The sequence below is a fragment of the Mustela lutreola genome, chromosome 6 (genome assembly GCF_030435805.1).
Source record: "Mustela lutreola isolate mMusLut2 chromosome 6, mMusLut2.pri, whole genome shotgun sequence".
Lineage (NCBI taxonomy): Eukaryota > Metazoa > Chordata > Mammalia > Carnivora > Mustelidae > Mustela > Mustela lutreola.
Window position 1 is genome coordinate 7094813 of NC_081295.1, and position 19484 is coordinate 7114296.

The 19484-nt window shown below is 51.0% G+C and overlaps 1 protein-coding gene across 2 annotated transcripts in view; it reads left to right on the forward strand.

Moving 5' to 3' along the window:
- Positions 1 to 19484, forward strand: part of AGPAT4 (1-acylglycerol-3-phosphate O-acyltransferase 4) — a 116581-nt gene that overhangs the window by 32058 nt on the left and 65039 nt on the right. For both annotated transcript variants that reach the window (XM_059176600.1, XM_059176599.1), the window contains exon 2: positions 2395 to 2659. In XM_059176600.1, the coding sequence (XP_059032583.1) occupies positions 2482 to 2659 (178 nt within the window). In that variant the 5' untranslated portion in view covers positions 2395 to 2481. The remainder of the gene's footprint in view (positions 1 to 2394; positions 2660 to 19484) is intronic.

Sequence of the window (19484 nt, forward strand, 5' to 3'; positions counted from 1 at the left end):
CCACCCAAACCCACCTGCCTGTGATTCCCCTGAACCATCACGGGTATGGCATTAGAGTCCCCCTCCATGAGATGCTAGTAAGGGTTTTACTCAGGGGCATGGTGGTCCCTTGTCTTTTACAAGGAAAAAAAATCTTACATTTCCTTTTTAACACCCTACTCCTGTCTGGACACCGAGGAAGACTGCATTTTATCCCCTGCCTTTCCAATGCCAGTTGACTTCCTTTTCTTAGTGTTAAGTCAGCACACAGAGGATTTGCCGAATACTCCACCAATCCTAGAGCCCAGAATCCTAGTGAAGAACCATCCTTCTTCTGGCCAGATTGTATGGAAGCTTTTAGTAGCTAATGTAGGGACAGTGAATAAAGCACATGAATATTCAACATCATCCTATCGCTGCTGCCGAACTGTAAAGCAGTGTGCATCACTCCTCTTTCTGTGGCTCCTCGAAGTCAAGTGCATGGAGAGTGGGCTGCCAGCTTAATGCCTACTCATTCGCGAGAGGCAGGGTGTGTTAGAACAGGGTGTGTCTGAAAGAGCTGGGCAACCTGGAGATGTCTGTGGGACGTGCCACCTGGGAAAGGTCAGAGATGTGGTGCATCGGTCTCTGCAGGGGCCTGGCTTTGTGCCTGAGAGCAGGCCTTCTGGGAGAGTGGGGTGTCTCAGAGGAGGCAGGCCTAAGGTTAGTTTTCATTTCCCCCCATCAGAAATGTATGGAAGCTATGCATGAGTACTGTGTACCTTCCAGACTATCTAAGCAAGTGTAAATGTTCTGGAAGAACATACCTTATGTCTGTTCTCCTGCCCAAGACTATCTTCAAAACCAGTCTGGATGGCCAGACACAAGCCCCATTCCGCACTTGGAGCTCACTTGTGATTCTGAACTTCAGTGAAGGCTGTGCTAATTTTTGTGTTTGGGGTCATCTCTGGGCTGCTCTGTACAGCCCAAGAGGACATCCCCCACCCCCGGTTCACACCCCAGGAGCAAAGCAGCCCAAGCAGGTGCACAAGAAAGAACTCAGGAGTAAAACTGAGAGCTACGATTAGTTATGGTCTGTGACAACTATAGGCAAATCACCCAACCCATGAGTCATCTCAGATTCTTATTCTGAAAAATGGGATAATAATAATACTCATTATTCACAGGATTAATGGGAGGCTTAAAGTGGTAAAGTAGATGTGAAACTATTACATAGATTCTTTTGTGTTATTAATAAAGACTGCAGGGAAGTCCAGGGTCTTCCAGCTATGACCGTACAGAGTTCATCCTAAAGCTCGAGCTCATTTCTGGGCAAGTTTGCAGTGCGATTCTGCTTGTAGGGGCATGAGGCTGTGATGCCTGACCACTCAGCTTTATTTATTTTCCCACCAGAGTATCTGCACCTCCTGCCTTTGCACTTTTTCCCCAGGCTCGATTCGCCACACCATGAAGTCATATCATTATGCCATTTTGGGGTTGGAGACTGAGTCTGGTTGCTAGGCGTGTTTCGAGTTTCTTTCTGATTTTAGAATATATACACGTGTGTGTGTGCACACGCCTGTGTGAGAGTGTGTGTGTATGTGTGTGTGTGTGTGCATGTGTGTGTCAGGGGGTGGGGTGGTTGGGGGTGGTTCTCTTGCCTTCATCGTTGGTTATTTGTGTCGACCCATATCGCAGAGTCCCTTCCTTGCCCACCTCCGTTAAAGTGTCCCACCTGTATAGATACATTTTTTTCAAATTAAGCGCCAACTATGTGCCAATGATTGTTCCAATGGTTGGGGAGAAAATGATGATTGCCAAGGTAATTGTGTCCCCGGGAGAAGTGACAGTGCAGTGCGGGAAGGCAAACAACTGGACGAGCGCCCGGAGAGGACACCCCGTGGCATGCTAGTGCAGGGACTTCGGGAGGGAGCACCCACGCCAGGGACCACCCCCATCTCACGCAGGCCAGGCTTGCCAGGAGAAGAGACGTGGTGGGCGCGGGACCTGGGGGATGGGAAGTGGAAATGGGTGGCGGAGGGTGTTCAAGCAGCGATGCAGCAGGAGGGAAGGCCCAGAAACACAGCCGCTGCTGTGAGCCCCAGGGACAGGGGCCGGCCCAGTGGCGGAGCCGGAGGACTCCGGAGAAGCTGTGGAACCCTGGCCAAGTGGCTTGACCTCTAGGGTCTCAGTTCCCCCCTCTAATAGCAGCAACTACCTCACAGGGCGTTGGACGATTAAAGGAACTATTCATTTTTAAGGGCTGACACTGGGCCTGACCTGAGTGAGCTCCATGTAAATCCTGAATACAAATAAACCAGCTCACGTACAAGATGTTGAAGCTTTAGAGCATCTTTTTAAGAGTTACTTTTTTTTTTCCTGACTCTAAAAGCACAGACAGTTTTTTGTAACATGTATCATTGGTTTGTGTTCTAGACGCTGTCCCGAGTGCTGGGCCTTTTTCCCCTCTGGAAGGATTCCGCTGCAAGTATTTATTTGTCGGGATAAAAGCAACCGCGCGCCATGGACCTCATCGGGTTGCTGAAGTCTCAGTTCCTGTGCCACCTCGTCTTCTGTTACGTGTTCATCGCCTCGGGGCTCATAGTCAACACCATCCAGCTCTTCACTCTCCTCCTCTGGCCCGTCAACAAGCAGCTCTTCAGGAAGATCAACTGCAGACTGTCCTACTGCGTCTCCAGCCGTAAGAGCTGTCGCGCGTTCTCTGTTTGTGTCCTCCCTGGTGCGGGGTCAGACGTGGGGCTTCGAGGGCGCCCCCCCCCCGGGCTTGCCCTGGGTCCTCAGCCGCTTCTCGCTCTTTTCTCGTTTGTTTTGGGTTTGAGATGACTGTGTCGTCCTCACTCTGAGCCAAATTATTTTCTCAGCGTGTCATGTCCGTAGCCCACCATTCGGTTCAGGCCCGGAGGGGTGATCTCCCGTGGCAGGTACACGGGTGTTCTGTCTCTGGGTTGGTAGTCTTCCCCCTCCGAAGCAATCAGCATGAACAACTCCTTGGTTACTCTCTCGGAAACAGCATCCGTGTGTGTAAGGGGATGGCTACGTATGTGTGGCTCTTACGTGTGGACACGAACGCAGGCGGGTCTCTGAGTGTCTGTCTAGACCCATGATACATACTCGTATTCTTTAAAACGAAATGACAATATAACATAGTGTTCTCTTTCTTGCATCTTTTCTTTACCTCTTTATTTTGAGAGAACTGTAGATGGATGTGGGATTGCAAGAAATAGCACAGATGGCTGCCGTCTACCGTCGGGCCAGCTGTCCCCAGTGGGAGGGAACCCCTTGCTTCCCGCCAGGATGACGTCCCAATAAGAAAACCGACACTGACACAATCCACCAGCCCGAGTTAGATGTGTCCATTTTTATATACATGGAGTGTGTGTGTGTGTGTGTGTGTGTGTGTGATTACGCTAGACTACTTTAAACATGACTCATTCTCCTGGCCTGAATTTTAAAACCGAAATGAAAAGGAATAAATCAGAATATTGGGAATGCCCTGAGATGGATTTTGTGGTGGATTGGCCTTAACTTTCCCCTAGTCTCAACAGTAGAGAATGCAGTAGGTCATTACCAATTACAGATGTAGGTATGAGTGTAATAAAAAATATGAGATCTTTCAAATCAAGCAATTTAAAAATCTCAGCTCTGTGACATTATGCCAAGAGTCCGAAATTATTGGTATCTTTCTGAAGCCCTTTAAATGAAACAATCAAATTTGAATTTGAATCACAACAATACAAGCTGCAAACGATTATCCAAATGGATTGCTACTGATCCAATCAATTATTTTTTAAACTTCGAGATACTAACTTGTGAGGAAAAAAATATGATAGAAACATCCTTACTCATGGTTTCTCTCACCAACCCAGAACTCGCACATACGTCTGAGGCTCTTTCTGATGTGGTGTCAGTGCTGACCCCCTATGTTAGTGTGTTTTGCACAAATACGTCTTGAAAATATTCCTAAGATCATCGAGGCAAGTTATAACTGAAACAGGAATCTTTCTTCCACGTGTCTATGCATGTCAGGTGCACAGCCATTCAAGGCAAGAGTACGTAATGCAAGTTTCTTTGTCATACACCGTACTCTCACATGGGTCTGCCATACTTAGGCATCTGGAAAAGGGTCAATTGTCAGAGCAGGGCAGAGGCTGTAGGAGGTGGCCTGGGCCTAAATTGTAACTGTGTGAAGAGAGAAGAGTTTGCATAGTCAAGGGAAGGTGCTGATCGTCTTACATTTACCTTCCTATTTTTAAAAAATATTTCATTTATTTATTTGCCAGAGAGAGAGAGAGACAGAGAGAGCACAAGCAGGGGTGGGGGGCAGGGGCAGAGGCAGAAGCAGGCTCCCTGCTGAGCAAGGAGCCCCAGGTGGGACTCGATCCCAGGACCCTGGGATCATGACCTGAGCTAAAGGCAGAGGCTAACCCACTGAGCACCCGAGGTGTCCCATACCTTTCAATTTCGAGTGGTTTTTTATACTCCAGCAAATCGGTATCTACTTAAACAACATTTAACAAAGCAAAGCTGATTGCGCTTTTCACTGAAACCCGTAATTATGTGATTTGTACACACCTATGAGATTCCAAAATCTGTCAGTTTGCAATTTGAAATCAAGTCTGTTAGCTCTGTCCTAACCCCAGCCAAGTTTCAACTAGGTGGTTCAGAACTGGGTTTCTCATTTGGAGTCCAGGAGTAAGAGGGAGAGGTAGAATTCGGGATCAGAGTTCCCAAGAATTTTGCTTGTAGTGGAGAGTGAGGACACACCAAGGTTACGGGCAGGATCATGTCAAATTCTTCTGAGGCTGCTTCTGGTGGAAATTCAGATGGGCAACAGAGTCAGAAAGCAAAACGGATTTTTATCCATCACAAACTGATCAGGTTATTGTAAAATAATTCCAAATGAAACTTGGGAACTAAGCATCCAAGACCGGCAGCACGTGCCCACACGGGCCGCCTCATGGGAAGGGCCGGCAGCACGTCCACCCGCGGGCAGCTCCCTCAGGTCCACCCGCGGTGGTCTGTGCCCACGGCCCCAGAGCAGAGCTCCCACGGGCCATCTGAGCAGCCACGGAGCTGTTCTATAGCCGTGGGACCAGAGAAGGGAAGGAGCAGTCCCGGCTCCCGGGAAGTGAGCAGGCGGGGGAAGGGCAGGTGATGCCGCCTGCGCTCGGCTTGTGGGCACCTCACTGTAGTGAGTCCCGTGCAAAGTCGGGGCTCATCCTATTCCCAGCTTCTCTTTACCTGTTGCCCTAACACGTGCTGCACAGCAAAGCTGCTCCTCTTTCCCCATTCACGTGCCGTCTGTGGTTGGTCGATTTCTTTATTACCTGAGTGCTTCGCGACGACGACGACAGAGGACATGTAACAGACAGGCTGCTGGCCGGTGATGGTCACAGGCTGTGGGTCGCGGGCTCCTCGGCAGCCTGGACGAAGAGATGGCCAGGTTCCTTCTGTGGCTTCTCCCTCCTCCTCTCTCTCACTTGAGATGAAAACCGTTCGTGGGGTTGAATTGTGTGTTCTGGGGTGTGAATCACTGTAAAGCTTAGAAAGCCAGCAGCAGCCATCATTCGCCACTGATATTTTAAGAAAAAGGCAGAATAAGTTGTTTCCTGGAGACTCAGACCGCCCTTCCCAGTCACGCGTTACTAATAGGGCTCTATGCTCATCCTGTTCTCTTCCAATGTTTGTTGAGAGCTTGGTGTTGTACCAGCTAAATCCGAAGGAGTCAGCAGCCCTGGTGTGGTGAAGCCGGCCTGGGCAAGGCCACGCTGATGGGAGTGACACGTAGAGACAAAATGCAGCCAAGACAGCTCCTTTACCAGCAAGACACACAGCACCGAGCATTTCATTCTGGACGCTGGGACCAACATCAGGCATCCCACTTGGAAAGCGTATTTAATCTGGATGGCTGGGTTTGGGATGGTTGCTTTAGTTTACTGCCGCATAGATTTGGAGGCAGGAAAGGCAAAGACAGCAGGACCGCTGGGTGAGGACGGGCAGGGCGGAGCCAGCCTGGCAAGGGGAGGAGCCGGAAGAAAGGGACATGGGGAAGCCCAGCAAGGAGCAGAATTGAATTACGTTTCCTTTGCACAGGATGTGCCTTTTAGTAAGGGATGGCCAGGACCGGCTGGCTTGTTTTTCTTCCCCTCTGACACTGCAGGTTAAAAAACAAACCAGAAAGATGAAAAGAACCTATTAATGGCAGAGTTTTTAAAAGGGGCCGGGGTGGAGGTCAGGGAGGACTGCCGATGACCTTCATGATCCAGCCAGGAAAGGGCTGCTGCTAACACAAAGACACCCCCCCCCCCCGGCGTCCCCACCCCAACCCCGGTGCCTTGCTGCCAAGTTCCCTGTTGCTGCTGACGCGCTGTGTGGCTGAGCTGCCCTGTTGAATCCTCCGGGCTGCGATACTCATGGTTTTCAGTGTGTGTCCGATGCACAGCTCCAGGGGCAAGACTGCCTGGTGGCGAGGGGGCAGCGGACATGTGGAGTGCCAAGACGCAAAAGAAAACATCTGCCTTCCTGCTTACAGCCTGCCTCTTCTTTCTTCCCATTAGGGCAGGCAACTCCTTGGATAGGTAACTTCAAAACATGAACTATATTTGAATAAACAGGATGGGGTGGAATGGCCCAGGATGCCAAGGTTTTTCTGATAATGGGTCTAGATGTTTTGTTTTTGCACTTGGGAAGATGTTTCCTCCGTCTTCAACAGCCCTGGCTCTGCCCCTGACTTGGTTATCGGCCACTTCACTAATAGTTGCCGGCATTCAAGCAGGAAGAGAGAAGCGAGCTTGTCCTTACAGCCTGTACCACCACTGTGTGTCCTACCTTGAAACAGACATTGGTTTTCCTGCTGTAATAATAGGCATGAGCAGTGGACTCCGGGATATCTGAGCCACGTTGGAGCTGTGACTCGAGAAGTGGGGCCTCAGCAGTATGGTGAGCTGGGCAGAAGTCGGTCTATGATCCTCTCTGGAAGGATCTGAGCTCAGTAACTTGCCAGAACAGCCTCAGCAAAGGGACGTGCGTGCAGGCAGGTTGGAAGGTACGAGATGCCCAAGGAACTGTGTGTCCCAAGGCACAGAATTCCCAGGACGTGGGTGGAGTTGAAGATCCTGGAGACAGGGAGGCAGCTCCGTCCTCCTAAGTCAAAGCGGATTCTTGACCCAGCCAGCAAGTGTCATTGGTAGGAGACTGATCCATCAGAAAAAGGGTCGCTGTGACCTTTTCCAACAGGACCTTGGGAGAAACATTGTGTCCTGTTACCTTGGCAGCTGGCCGGATCTCAGCCGGCATGTCTCTCTTCCCAGCCTGATTAATGGCAAGGCTGCCTTTCTCATTTAATCCAAACTGATTTGTCAGTCTTTCTTCGTGGAGAGGTTTGACTCCTTCACTTGCTACAATAGTTTCTCCTCCGGGACATCAGCGAGCGTCTTGGTTAGATAATCCCAAAGCCCCTCGTCCTGCTCCCGCTCATGCAATCTGGGCTCCCACTGACAGGAGGGTCCGGATAGGAGCTGCCGATAGCTCGGCTGGGAGCCACGACCAGAAATCTGGACGTCATCATCAAAGGTCTTCTGGCGAGGCCTTAGCAGGTCGCAGGGGGTGGGTGGCTCCCGGAGCTTACAGGTAACTGGCTGTATAGGGCCACATAAGCGGAAAAGCCTCCAGCGGGGGCTCTGTCCTTCCCTGCAGCTGTGTGATCCGTCGGTGGCTTTGGTGAACAGTCAGAGGAAAGGGCTTCTGAAGACCGGTGACGAGTGTCGCAGCGCTGCCTGGAGGTTAGCAATCGGACCCGAAGGCAAAGCCCAGATCCCTGAATAGAGCGGGGGTGGAGGGAGGGGCGCCCGCATTTCTCTCAGCAGAGCTCTTCCTCTCCTCACCGGCACCCGAAATGTGCTGGTCTCCCCACCCCCAGCTCGCACGAGCGAAAACACGGCTGGCTTCGCCTGCAGTCACCCTCTGACGGCCTGACCCGCAGGTTTCACAACCTCCGCAGTGATGTTTGTCGAGTGCTTTGGGGAACGGGCAAAGAGCATCTTGTCCTCCTAATTTCTGTTTGTAAGGACGATAACCTCCTTGTCAGCTGCCCCTGCCCCCGGCAATTTTTCCAAGTATGGAGCCCCGACCACCTGCAGGGCAGAGAGGCTCCTGGCCCAGGATAACACAGGAGGTAGAGGGGCTGTGGTTCAATCTGGGACCCCTAAGAGCAGTGCTACCTGGCATGGCCTGGGTCCCGAGCTGAGGCCAGATGTCCCCCTGGGGACTATAGTAAGTGACATTCCCTGGCACTATGGAGAAAGGAAAAGAGAAATGCAGTCATAGGAGGAAGTTATTTTCATTCCTCATCATTGCAATCACTGCAGTCTCTGGTGTTGAGGATGTATTAGGCATCACGCTAAATCTTCTGTATCCATTGCACGGGTTAAGCCCATAATCCCTGTGAGCAGGCAATTCCCCATTTTGTGGCTCAATTAACCGAAGCTCAGAGAGGTCAGGTGACTGGTCTAAGGTCATAAATACAGCTAGTAATTAGGAGAGCTGAGGTCCCCAAATGCATTTGTTTCTACTGTATTCTGCAGCAAAGAGAGTACGTGACAAGAGTTTTTAACACCCACAGCTAATGTCCAACAAACATCTCCTAGGATCACGCCTGGGCATGCGATCACTGTCTTGGTCCCAGGTGACCACTCGGGCACCTGTCGCGCTCTGCCAAGTGTTCTTCCACACACGCGCGTTGGCATTCATTCTAGGGGTCCTACGTGTCCCCAGGAGGAATGAAGGGGACCCAACGGCTGCCCTCAGAGGAGTCCAGCCTTGCGGGGAAGACGTGGGACCCAAACCATCATGGAGCAGGAGATAAAAGCTAGGACAGAGGTACACAGGGAACACAGAGGAAGAGACAGTCCATCCTGTGAAAGGGTCCATGTTCTATTGAAGCGACGTCACAGGCCAGGGGTGACGGAAGGCGGAGGTTTTGCAGTATCTTGGCAAGAAGAGGAAAGGAGGTCTAGCCTGAGGGAAAAGCACATTTTAGCATCACCAAGGGAGGAAGCTGGTTTATTCAGGCCATCCTGCATTGAAAGGAGAGGCTCCTACCAAATGTTGAGACCAACCTGTGTCTGCAGATGGGCCCAGGTGGACAAGGCCACAGCCGCCTCACAGGGCCGGGAGGACAGGAGCACAGGAGGACGGGTGAGCAGTGGGCTTGAAGCCCCCAGTACCATAGACGAACTCCCACGTATTCGTGCTTGGGGATTCCAAGCGCTGTGAACATTAGTTTATATCAGGATTTATTTTTGTCTTGCTCTGAGCGGCATTGTTCAAAATGTGCCTTGAGAAATTGTTAATTTGTTCCTTTTGAAAAATCTGTTCACACATAATCTTCTATAGACAGATACCCAGCTGGGTCATTATTTCTTTGAACCATGTTACACCCCAAGGATATAATATGAAGTAAAAATAGTATGATGCCGAAGTATAGAGTAAAATACCAACCTTACAAATATAGACGGGAAATCAGTTTATCGGAGTGCCATTTTTAGGAATTATAATTAAGGATGATTTTTTTTATTGCATTTATATTTTCTGAATGTTTTGTATTTCATACAACGAGCGTGCCTTACAAAGAAACAAAAACAAGAAAAACCCAAACACCCAAAAGAACTAAATAGAGAAGGGCTTATGGGAAGGAGTAGAGGGGGGAGAGATCAAGGAGCCTTTGCAATAAAGGTGGGGTGTGGCCGGAGTCCTGGGGACCAAGGTGACGATTTTCACGCTCTGCTTTCCTGTTTTTCAGACCTGCGTACAACATAATGAACACCTCAGCAAAAACAGTAGTGAGTCCATAGAAAGGAAGTAAGAGCCACATGCTGGGGTTATGGGTTGAATTGTCACCCACGTGCCTGGCAAAGTGGCTTGATTTAGAAACAGGGTCTTTGAAGACAAAAAACTTAAGATGCGATCAGTGGGGTGGGCGTTAATCCACTAGGACTGTGTCTTTACAAAAGGGGAAATTGGGTCACAGCGACAGTCGTGCACAGAGCAAAACGATGTGAAGACACGGGGAGAGGACCCGACGGGGCAGTCTGGGGCCGATTCTGCGCGGCAGCCCCGCGGGGAGCCGACCTGTCTACACCGTGATCTCTGGCTTCTGGCCTCCAGAACTGGGAGGCAGTGTTGTGGGTGGGAAGCACCCCAGTTTGGGATACTTTGTTGCAACAGCCTGGGAAACCCAGTACACTTTCCTTTTCTAAGTCTCTTGCAGTCGGCCTTTACTTTGCGCTTACCGGTGGAGGGAAACTGTCGCGCCAGTCCCCGCGGACCCTGGGATTTTTCCTCGCCCTCCCCGCCCCCCTTGCCCCCCTCGCCTTCACCGGGCTTCTGCTCACCCACCGGGCCTTGCTTTACCGGTAGCGCAGGAAACAGAGAGGATGCAGATGCACTGGCCTGCTCTCATTCATGGACCAATCCCAGGAATCCCTCTTCCCGCCTCTCAAAGTCAGGGACCTGCCATGAGTCTGGAGGGGCCGGTAACAGCACAGGAGGAGGACCCGACAAGCTCCCCGGGAGGGGGTGGGCCCTCGCGTGTCCGGCCATGATTGACATGCGGGTCCTCCAATGAATGGAGATGGGGGCTGCTCTCTTCTCCGAGCCTGTCTGTCTTGTATTTCCAACTGGCGTTTATTTTTATCACTTTGAGTACACTATTCTGGTCCAGAACCGCTTTGGCTAACCACCAAAGCCACCTGCCTGGGAAAAATAGAATTAAACGGCCCTTCAAACCTGGAGAAAGGTCTCAGAAGTCAGGGAAAGGGAATTGCTTACAGATAATGCAATACTTGGGTCTGTGTGAGTAACCATCTCTCTGGCTATTAAAGGGGCCAATCCATCGTCTCTTTCTGCTCTTCGCCTTGCATAAAGAAGTCATAGCAAATGGAACAATCTCAGGGAGGCATTCTGTCCTCGCTCCCATGTGCCTGGCTTTTGTGCTGTCAGGGATCAAGGACCGTGCCCGCCCAGCTTCCTTCAGATTCAGTGTCTTCTCCTCCCAATGGGTGCGATGCTCCCCGACTGCCAGCCACTGCTGCGGAAACCGTCTTACTGAGAACTGGGCTTTTACTTTGCGGACCTTTCCCACGCAAAGCTTGTTGCCAAAGTAGCTCTTTGTACCAGCACCATTGTGCTTATTTAGGGAGAAAAGGATTGGGTCTGCGATCTGACCTCAGCGGCCTATTATCCGCTCCATTCGTCAAGAAATAGCACGGCTGTCTGGTCGGTGCTCCTGGAGTCGGGGAGCGCATCCACTATCCCAACGGTCTTACCTCGCATAAGGGATTCAGGAAATGGAGTATGATAGGCAACACTGGACTTTTTTTTTTTTTTTTTTAAATGAACATGTAATGTATTATTTGTTTCAGGGGTACAGGTCTGTGAACCATCAGGCTTACACATTTCACAGCACTCACCATAGCACATACCCTCCCCAGTGTCCATAACCCAACGACCCTCTCCCTACCCCCCCAACCGAACCCTCGGTTTGTTTCTTGAGATTAAGAGTCTCATGGTTTGTCTCCCTCCCCAGTCCCTTCTTGTTTCCTTTTCCCCTCCTTTTCCCCCACGACCCCCTGCCCTGCCTTTCAAATTCTTCATATCAGAGAGATCACGTGATAAATGTCTTTCTCTGATTGACTTATCTCGCTTAGCATAATACGCTCTATTTCATCCGTGGTGGTGCAAATGGCAAATTTGGGGTTTTTGATGGCTGCATAGGAGATATATATATACCACATCTTCTTTATCCATTGATCTGTTGATGGACATCTAGGTTCTTTCCGTAGTTTGGCTATTGTAGACATTGCTGCTATAAACATTCCTGTGCATGTGCCCCTTTGGATGGCTACATTTGTATCTTTAGGGTAAATACCCAGTAGTGCAATTGCCAAGTCATAGCGTAGCTCTATTTTCAACTTTTTGAGGAACCTCCATGCCATTTTCCAGAGTGGCGGCACCAGCTTGCATTCCCACCAAGAGTGTAAGAGGGTCCCCCTTTCTCCACATCCTCGCCAACATCTGTCGTTTCCCGACGTGTTAATTTTAGCCATTTTGACTGGTGTGGGGTGATATCTCATTGTGGTTTTGATTTATTATTTCCCTGATGCTGAGTGATGTTGAGCACTTTTTCATGTGTCTGTTGGTCATTTTTGTGTCTTCTTGGCAGAAATGTCTGTTCATGTCCTCTGTCCATTTCTTGATTGGATTATTTGTTCTTTGGGTGTTGAGTTTGATGAGTTCTTTATAGATTTTGGATCCTAGCCCTTTATCTGATATGTCATTCGCAAATATCTTCTCCCATTCTGTCGGTTGTCTTTGGTTTTGTTGACTGTTTCCTTAAAGTATCTAAGAGTAATGTCACTGTGTTAGTGGATGCCGTGTTTAACTTGAGTAGCATCATTTCTGTTATCTTAAGTGTATGTTTGGTTACGTGTGTGCATATATGTTTTATGCATAGTAGAGGGATATATAAATATACGCACACCCACATACATATATAATCCTTTGTATAATAAATTACTTTATATTTTACGTAGAGCGCAAATTTCAAGGGAGGGTAGTAAAGAAACAGCAAATTTGGTAATACACATGTGATTCTGAATTGTCTGAGCAGATGTTTGTCTTTGAGCAAGGCATCTTAGCTGTTGATGTGGTTTATAAATAAATTACTCCTTAGCCAAGGTTCCCATTTGTTTTCATAAGCATTAAATTTCACTTGTGACTTAAGTTACAGCTTTCAAATTAGGTTATAAGTTTGACTTTGGTGTCTTGTCACTTCATAAGACGATGGTGTGCGGTCTCCAAAGTGGGGTGGGTATTCCCTAGGAGGTAAACAAGACAGGCCGTTAGGGTATAGAGAGAAATTCACGTTTCTGATTTATGTTTCCTTTATCATTATACAGGGATAAGATAAAAGACACTTAACATATGTAATGAATTTTATAAAACATAAAATTTGCACGTGCTAATAGTGCATATTTAATTTTTTACTTAAATAATCACAAAGCATTTGAAGACCACTGCCTGAGCCTACGGGTTTCGGTCCCAGCATTCTGGAGATAAAATTTAAGTATCACAGAGTTTGAGGCCAGGGAGAAACGGGCTGCGTAGACACAAGTTCCAAAGCAGAGGGAAGATGAGTGGCAAAGCCTCTCATTTCCTCTACTTCAGTTGATCTTGGGTCCAGAGGGGAGAGGAAGCATTTCCAAACAGTTCGAGGCATCCCTGCTCAGCCCAGTCTCTCCGAGGTCTTCAGAAATGAATTAAAAGTATTGGCCCACCTCCACAGTTTGTTTCAAAGGAATAAAAATTCCTAGAAATGCCTTGGTGTTTTATCATAATTCATAAAATACATACGAAACCGCCATCTGTCGCAGTGCAGAGAGGCCATCCCGTGGAAACCACTGAGTCGAGTGTTTTCTCTCCCGTTCTCAGGCTGCCTTCGCAGTCCGCATGTAGCTGTTTTGGGGTCGATTTATTTGCATGACTTGTGTCTGGGGCCATGGGAAGGGGTGGGGGCAGGAGTGCCCTGCTCTGGTGTTCCCGAAAGGAAGCTGCGCTGGGAACTGTGTGTCCTGGATTCCTGTGTGCCGGCCTAACCCCCTTGGTGACAGGTCCTTTGTTTTTCCACCTGTAAAAGAGAGAAAGAGAATTTCACACGCTATAAAAACGTAGGGTGAAGGCATTCTTGCGGTTAGGACGCACTTAGTCAGCAGGCATGGGCCAGACGGTGCGGAGTGTGTCCTCCAAAGAGCTCTGATACCCTGGGCTGCGGGAGGAGGGCGACGTGGTTGGGGGGCTGGGGGGATTGGGAGGAACACGCTAGGGGCCGAGGAAGACCCACCTGGGAGGCGCCATAGCTGTGTCATTTCTTGCAGGACACTGTGTGGAGGAGGGATGGATGGGGCCCACAGCCTTGGGAGGAAGGAGTCGGGCATGTGCAGAAAGGCGCCTGCAACACGGTCAAAGGCCTGTGGGGACAGGAGCTGTCTGGGAACAGCAAGGCAGGTGGGAAACGCTGAGCCCCTCCTGTGAACCCCGAGGAGCCTGGGAGAGCTTCCCTTCAGGGGACAATGTGTCGCAGGGCAATGTGCGCACGGAGGAGTTGTTCCGATGACCTTTCGAGTTCCTCCCAGCGTTAAGAACCTGAGTCAGGAACATTTATCCCGTAGACAGGGCTGCAGGGCGCCTGCCTAGCCCTGGGGGCAGAGAGAGGTGTCGAAGGCTTTCTAATGAGGCAGCCCTCTGAGTTTAACACGGGCGGACGGGGCCCTGTTTCAGAGAAAGTGGACCAGATGGAGATACGCTGGATGTTCACGGCATGTTTATCCCTAAAGGAGGGGAGGCTGGAGTGGCATCAGTTCCCTGGGCAGGAGGAGGAACATCCTCAAAAAGGAGGCCTACTTGGGTGACCGCTTTGCCTGACAATGGCTCCCAGGAGGGACATGATGGGCGCGGAGTGGAGGGCTTCCCCCTCTGCCTCCTTCTCCCCCTGTGTGGGTCCTTATCTGCCCTGAGGGTCTTGAAGGTGACCAGCCTTTCAAGTTTGCCTCCAACTGGCAGGGTCTCCAGGCTGTAGGACTTCCAGTTTTATAATCAGGACAACCCCAGGCAAATTGACAAGTTAATCTCTGTAACTTTGGTCAAGCGCAAGAACCCAGGCCGAAACCTGTCTCCAGAACTAAGAAATGAGCTAATGTTCACCATCTGCTCCTTGTAGGTGATCTTAGGCCTAAGACAAGAAACACTATGGCTGTGTGCACTCCCAGGCACTAATTTTTTACTTAACCTGACTTTTATCTTGTGAATTCACCACCTCTTATTGCAAAAGGGCTATCTTGTGACAGACCCCCTACCGTGACATTTTAGTTTGCACATCCTCTGTGCAAACACCACGGCTGATCGTCCTGGGTTTTGTAAACATGGGTCTTCGCGTACCTGCTTCACCTAGTGGTCCTTTCTCAGTGGGGATGAAGGAGCTGTGTGCGTTCAACAGGAATTATTTTAACGGGAGACTTCCGTTTCGAGGTTGACTGTGTCAGGCCAACATTGCAGCGGGAGGTCCTTTTCTTACTCTTCTCGTGATCATTTAAGCCAGGGCTTGACCGGATGGGGCAGCTCCTGGCTGAGATGGGCAAGTGGAAAGCCATCTTTCATGTCATTTTCACCAAACTAATGGGTGTGGAGCTCAGGACTGTTTTCTTGGGACAAAAGTGGGGATTGCCACATTTGAAGAATAAGGCCATGCCTTCCAGCAAAGGCACTGGGCAGGTGCAGGGCGCAGAGCACTGGTTAGTGTGTGACTAAGGACGTCGGGTCTTCATCAGGAAGCTCTGTCTCAGTCCCACCATCTGTGAAGCCCGCGCTGGCTCTTCCCTCAAACCCTGGGAAGATGAGTCACTTCCTTCCGTGGGGCTCCCTGGCCCTAGTCTCAGTCTTGACTTACCTTATTGCTGTCGGGAATGTGAGCTCCCCAGGGACAGTGAAGTTGGATTGGGAGTCGTCCCAGTGGCTGGCCCCCTCCTGGCACAGAGCAAGAGCCCTCCCTGTGACGGTCGTCACATCAGTTGGGGGACCGCCCTGGCCTGGAGTGAGCCACTGTGCACATGGAACACCCCGCTTGATCCTGAAAATATGTTCGTGTCCCCTGCAGGGGTGGGGACGGGAGGACCCAGCTTGGACTCGTTGCATTTCACTGCTTCTAAGTCATAATTACTGAGTGAGCCCAAACCTGTCTCTGGAGTACTGATCTCGTGTAACACACAGGAGGGAACAGAAGACCATGTGACTCACTCTTGAATAATACGGGAGAGACCTGAGTATTGTAGGATTTCAGTTACTCTCGTCTGGACGAGTCGGGGAAGGCTCTAGAAAGGGAATGACATCAGCCAGACCTCAGAGAACAGAAACCTGGGGTGAGGAGAGAGGCAGAAGGCACGTGTGCCCAGACTCCCACTTGCGTGGGGCTGAAGCAGCTGTCTGGACTCGACTAGCTCACGGTGCCCAGCTGCAGGGAGGGGGCTGGGATTGGCGTCCACCAGCCACCAGACTCAGCTCCCTTAGCTCCTCTGTGCTGGGCGCCCTGATTCTTGGTAGATGGGTTTTCTTCCCCCAGCATGGCTGCCAGGAGCTTCAAACTCTCATTCTAATTGCTTCTGCTACCCAGGAGGAGAGAGCCCCCCCAACCCCAGCTCCAGGCCTGGCCCAATCTGAGTCACAAGCCCATCTCTGTAACCAGTAGAGCCGACAGTCCCCAGTGCCAGCTGCTAAGATACTCCAAGTCAGTTACGACCACAGCAGCACAAACTTACAGTGTATCATATTATGAGACAAAGGTAATAACTACTCAAATCTCGCCTCTCCCTAATTAGTGTATTGCATTTTACTATTACGTCTCTTCTGGTGGTGATTTACACCATGGAGGCAGCAAATCTGTACATTGGGCTCTTGTCTTTCCCCTGGAGAGCTGGCTGGGAAACATTTTCCAGCACGCCACTGTCTGCACCGTCGCTCTGGACAGGGAGGAGTACGGAAGTGACCTTGTGCAGGTCACATGCCCCCCACTGAGCATGGGCTTCTGTTACTCAAAGAAAGAAGGACCCACCTGGTCAAAGACACCAGCCATCAAAGCGGGCGTCTAGGGGTGGACGAGTCGACAGAGGGCCTTGCCAGGGGTCGTGATAGCACAGGCCCAGGGGTGAGCAGGGAGGGGGAACCAAGATGACAAAGGGACTCACCCTGAAAGCCAGGTGCAACCTCGCGGGGAGAGAGGTCTCTGCACCAGGGACCCTGGACGACCCATGCTGGGGTGGCCTGGGGTGGGGCAGGGAGTGGGCAGTGCTGGCCACACCCAGACAGGGAGGGCTGTGCCAAGGGGGCTGGGGTAGCCCCCATCCAGGCAGAGGGACCAAAGCTGCCGGCTGGATTTTACTCTGTTCCAAGACTGTGGGTCGTTTCTCACTGGAAATCTTCCGGGGCCAAATGGAGCAGGTATCCCTGCCAGGCTGTAGCTTTCCCCAGGGTGGTTGGATGCTCATAAACATGTGACTGTTCATGCGCAATGCGTAGCTTCAGGTAGACGGGGCAGATGCTAGTCCCATATCTCCAGCGAGAGGCAGGATCGGTGGAGCAGAGGTGAGATGCAGTGAAGCACCCTCCCGTTGGGTGCCGCACCCACACGCGGCCCTTTGTGTAGATGAGGGAAAGGCTTTCATCCTGGCTGGGATATGTCGGCACCGTGGCAGTGAGCCTTGAGCCCAGGCCTCCGTCTCAGCCCCCAGCAGCGCATACCCCACCTGACACCCCGTACATCTTTGAAAAGCAAACGTGCAAACAATGGAAGGCCCTCCGGGTCAATCTGGTAAACATCTATTGAGTACCTACTGTTAGCAACTCCCAGGCATTGTGCTCTAGGTGCTGGGCACGCAGAAAGGACCGAGACCCAGGTTCTGACCCAAGGTGCCTTGTGCCCCATCTCTGTCCTCTGCTGCACGCCACCCCCCACCCCCGCCCCAGTGGCTTCCCAACAGGAGGACCGCGTTTTCCTGGGCACTTGTGTCTTTGCACGTCTCCACACCTGTGCTTGCTGTACTCTGGCCCCTGGCATGCCTCCTTGTTCCATCTGCTCGTTGTTCAGAAATGTTGAGAGTCAGGCCAGAGCCAGGCTGAGGGGAACGCCAGGGAGCCCGGCACAGCGCATCCTGTGGATGGTGCGGCAGGTGGACATGAAGCCAAGCAGGTGCGGGCGGGGAGCCCACGCTACTTAAGGCAGGAGGTGCCGTCACTGAAGAAATCACCTTAAAAGAGAGCGCTGGAGGGGCGCCTGGGTGGCTCAGTGGATTAAGCTGCTGCGTATGGCTCAGGTCATGATCTCAGGGTCTTGAGATCGAGCCCCGTATCGGGCTCTCAGCTAGACAGGGATCCTGCTTCCTCCTGACTCTCTACCTACTTGTGATCTCTCTTTCTCTGCTAAATAAATAAATAAATTCTTTAAAAAAAAAAAAAAAGCACTGGGGTCCCAGACGCTGCCCGAGCATTTCTGGAGCTTTCTTGAGTGGGAGCTAGGCGGGTGCATGGGGAACGAGGGGTCGTGTGAAAGCCGTTAGACTGTGTGCGTAGAAGCCGGAGCATTCTCTCGGGCGGGCAGGGGTTGTCTGCCCTCCTGGGGCAAGAGGGCTGTGTGCTTCACATGGTCCCCCAAGGACAGAGAGACGGGCTCAGGGTGGCCTCTCCGGCTCATGGCTTTCTTCCAAGAGCCCTGAAAGCATCGCGCTTTGCTTCCCTTGTGTGTTAGTTTATTCTCACCCAAGCCCATGGCCCTGACGTGGGGCCGGAAGACTTTGAAACCCGTATCGCCGTCTAGGCTTTGGGGCAAGTATGTTACGGTCTCCGTCGTCGGGCTGCGAAGGATCCTTGTCCGATCGGGAGGCAAGCGCGCTCTTGGCAGCCTCACGGATTTGGCTCTGGTTGAATGTCATTGTCTGCTTGTTTTCTGTAATCCCTGTCAACAGGGCGAGGAGCCACGGAGAGAGGCAGCTTGTCTGAGCCGGATCAGCTTCGCAGCTCTGGGGGCAGAGAAGGGTTGACAGCCCTTCATGCAAGGGTGTGCACCGAGGTTTTCCTGCAGACACACATGAACTGATTTTGTCTCCTCCCTCTGCTCTGATGCGTATATTCAGCGGTAATGCTGTATCCATAGAAAAAACCGGGTACATAGACTGCGTACATACACCGGGGACATCGTAGTGGGCAGGGGACTGTATATGGAGACTTGGAGAGTTTGAGCCACCAGGAGGACCCTTGGGATTTTTATTGTGGTTGAGGTGGGAGAAACGGCTCTACCCAGTGGTTCAAGAGAGTGGGTCTTTTCCTCTGGCAAACGTCTCTGTACTGCGTGTGTGTGCTTGACACCAGGACATAAAAGACAAGCACGTTGAAGGCTCAGAAAGAGCCTTCTGAGGGTTGGAATCCAGTTGCCGTCCATAGCAATCTGTGCCAGAAGGCCAGACCTGAGAGTGCACTCATGCTGAGGTACCGGGATATTTCTGTGTGATTCCCAGGAGGGCCTGGGCTGAACCAGAGTCACTGGGGTTTTATGAATATTGTGTAGATCCAGGAATGTGCAAAGTAGCAGAGAAGGAATGAGCTGTGACCTCCAGGAGCCTGAGATCCAGCACGTATCTGCCCACTTGGTCGGACACACATTCCAACCCCTAGATATACAGAAACTCAGCTCTGGGAAGTCATTTACAAACAAAGCAACAGATTTGAAGCGCCAGGCTCGGGGGTATGCAGGGGAGGGCTCCTAAGTTAAACAGGATTAGTGTGTCATGCAGAACTGTGAAGATGCCTTCCTTATCAGTATTAAATTGTATTGAGGTCTGTAGAAATGAGAAGTGTCTTTTAGATATTCCCTTTTGGGGATTTAAGTCAGTATTTAAAATCCTATATAA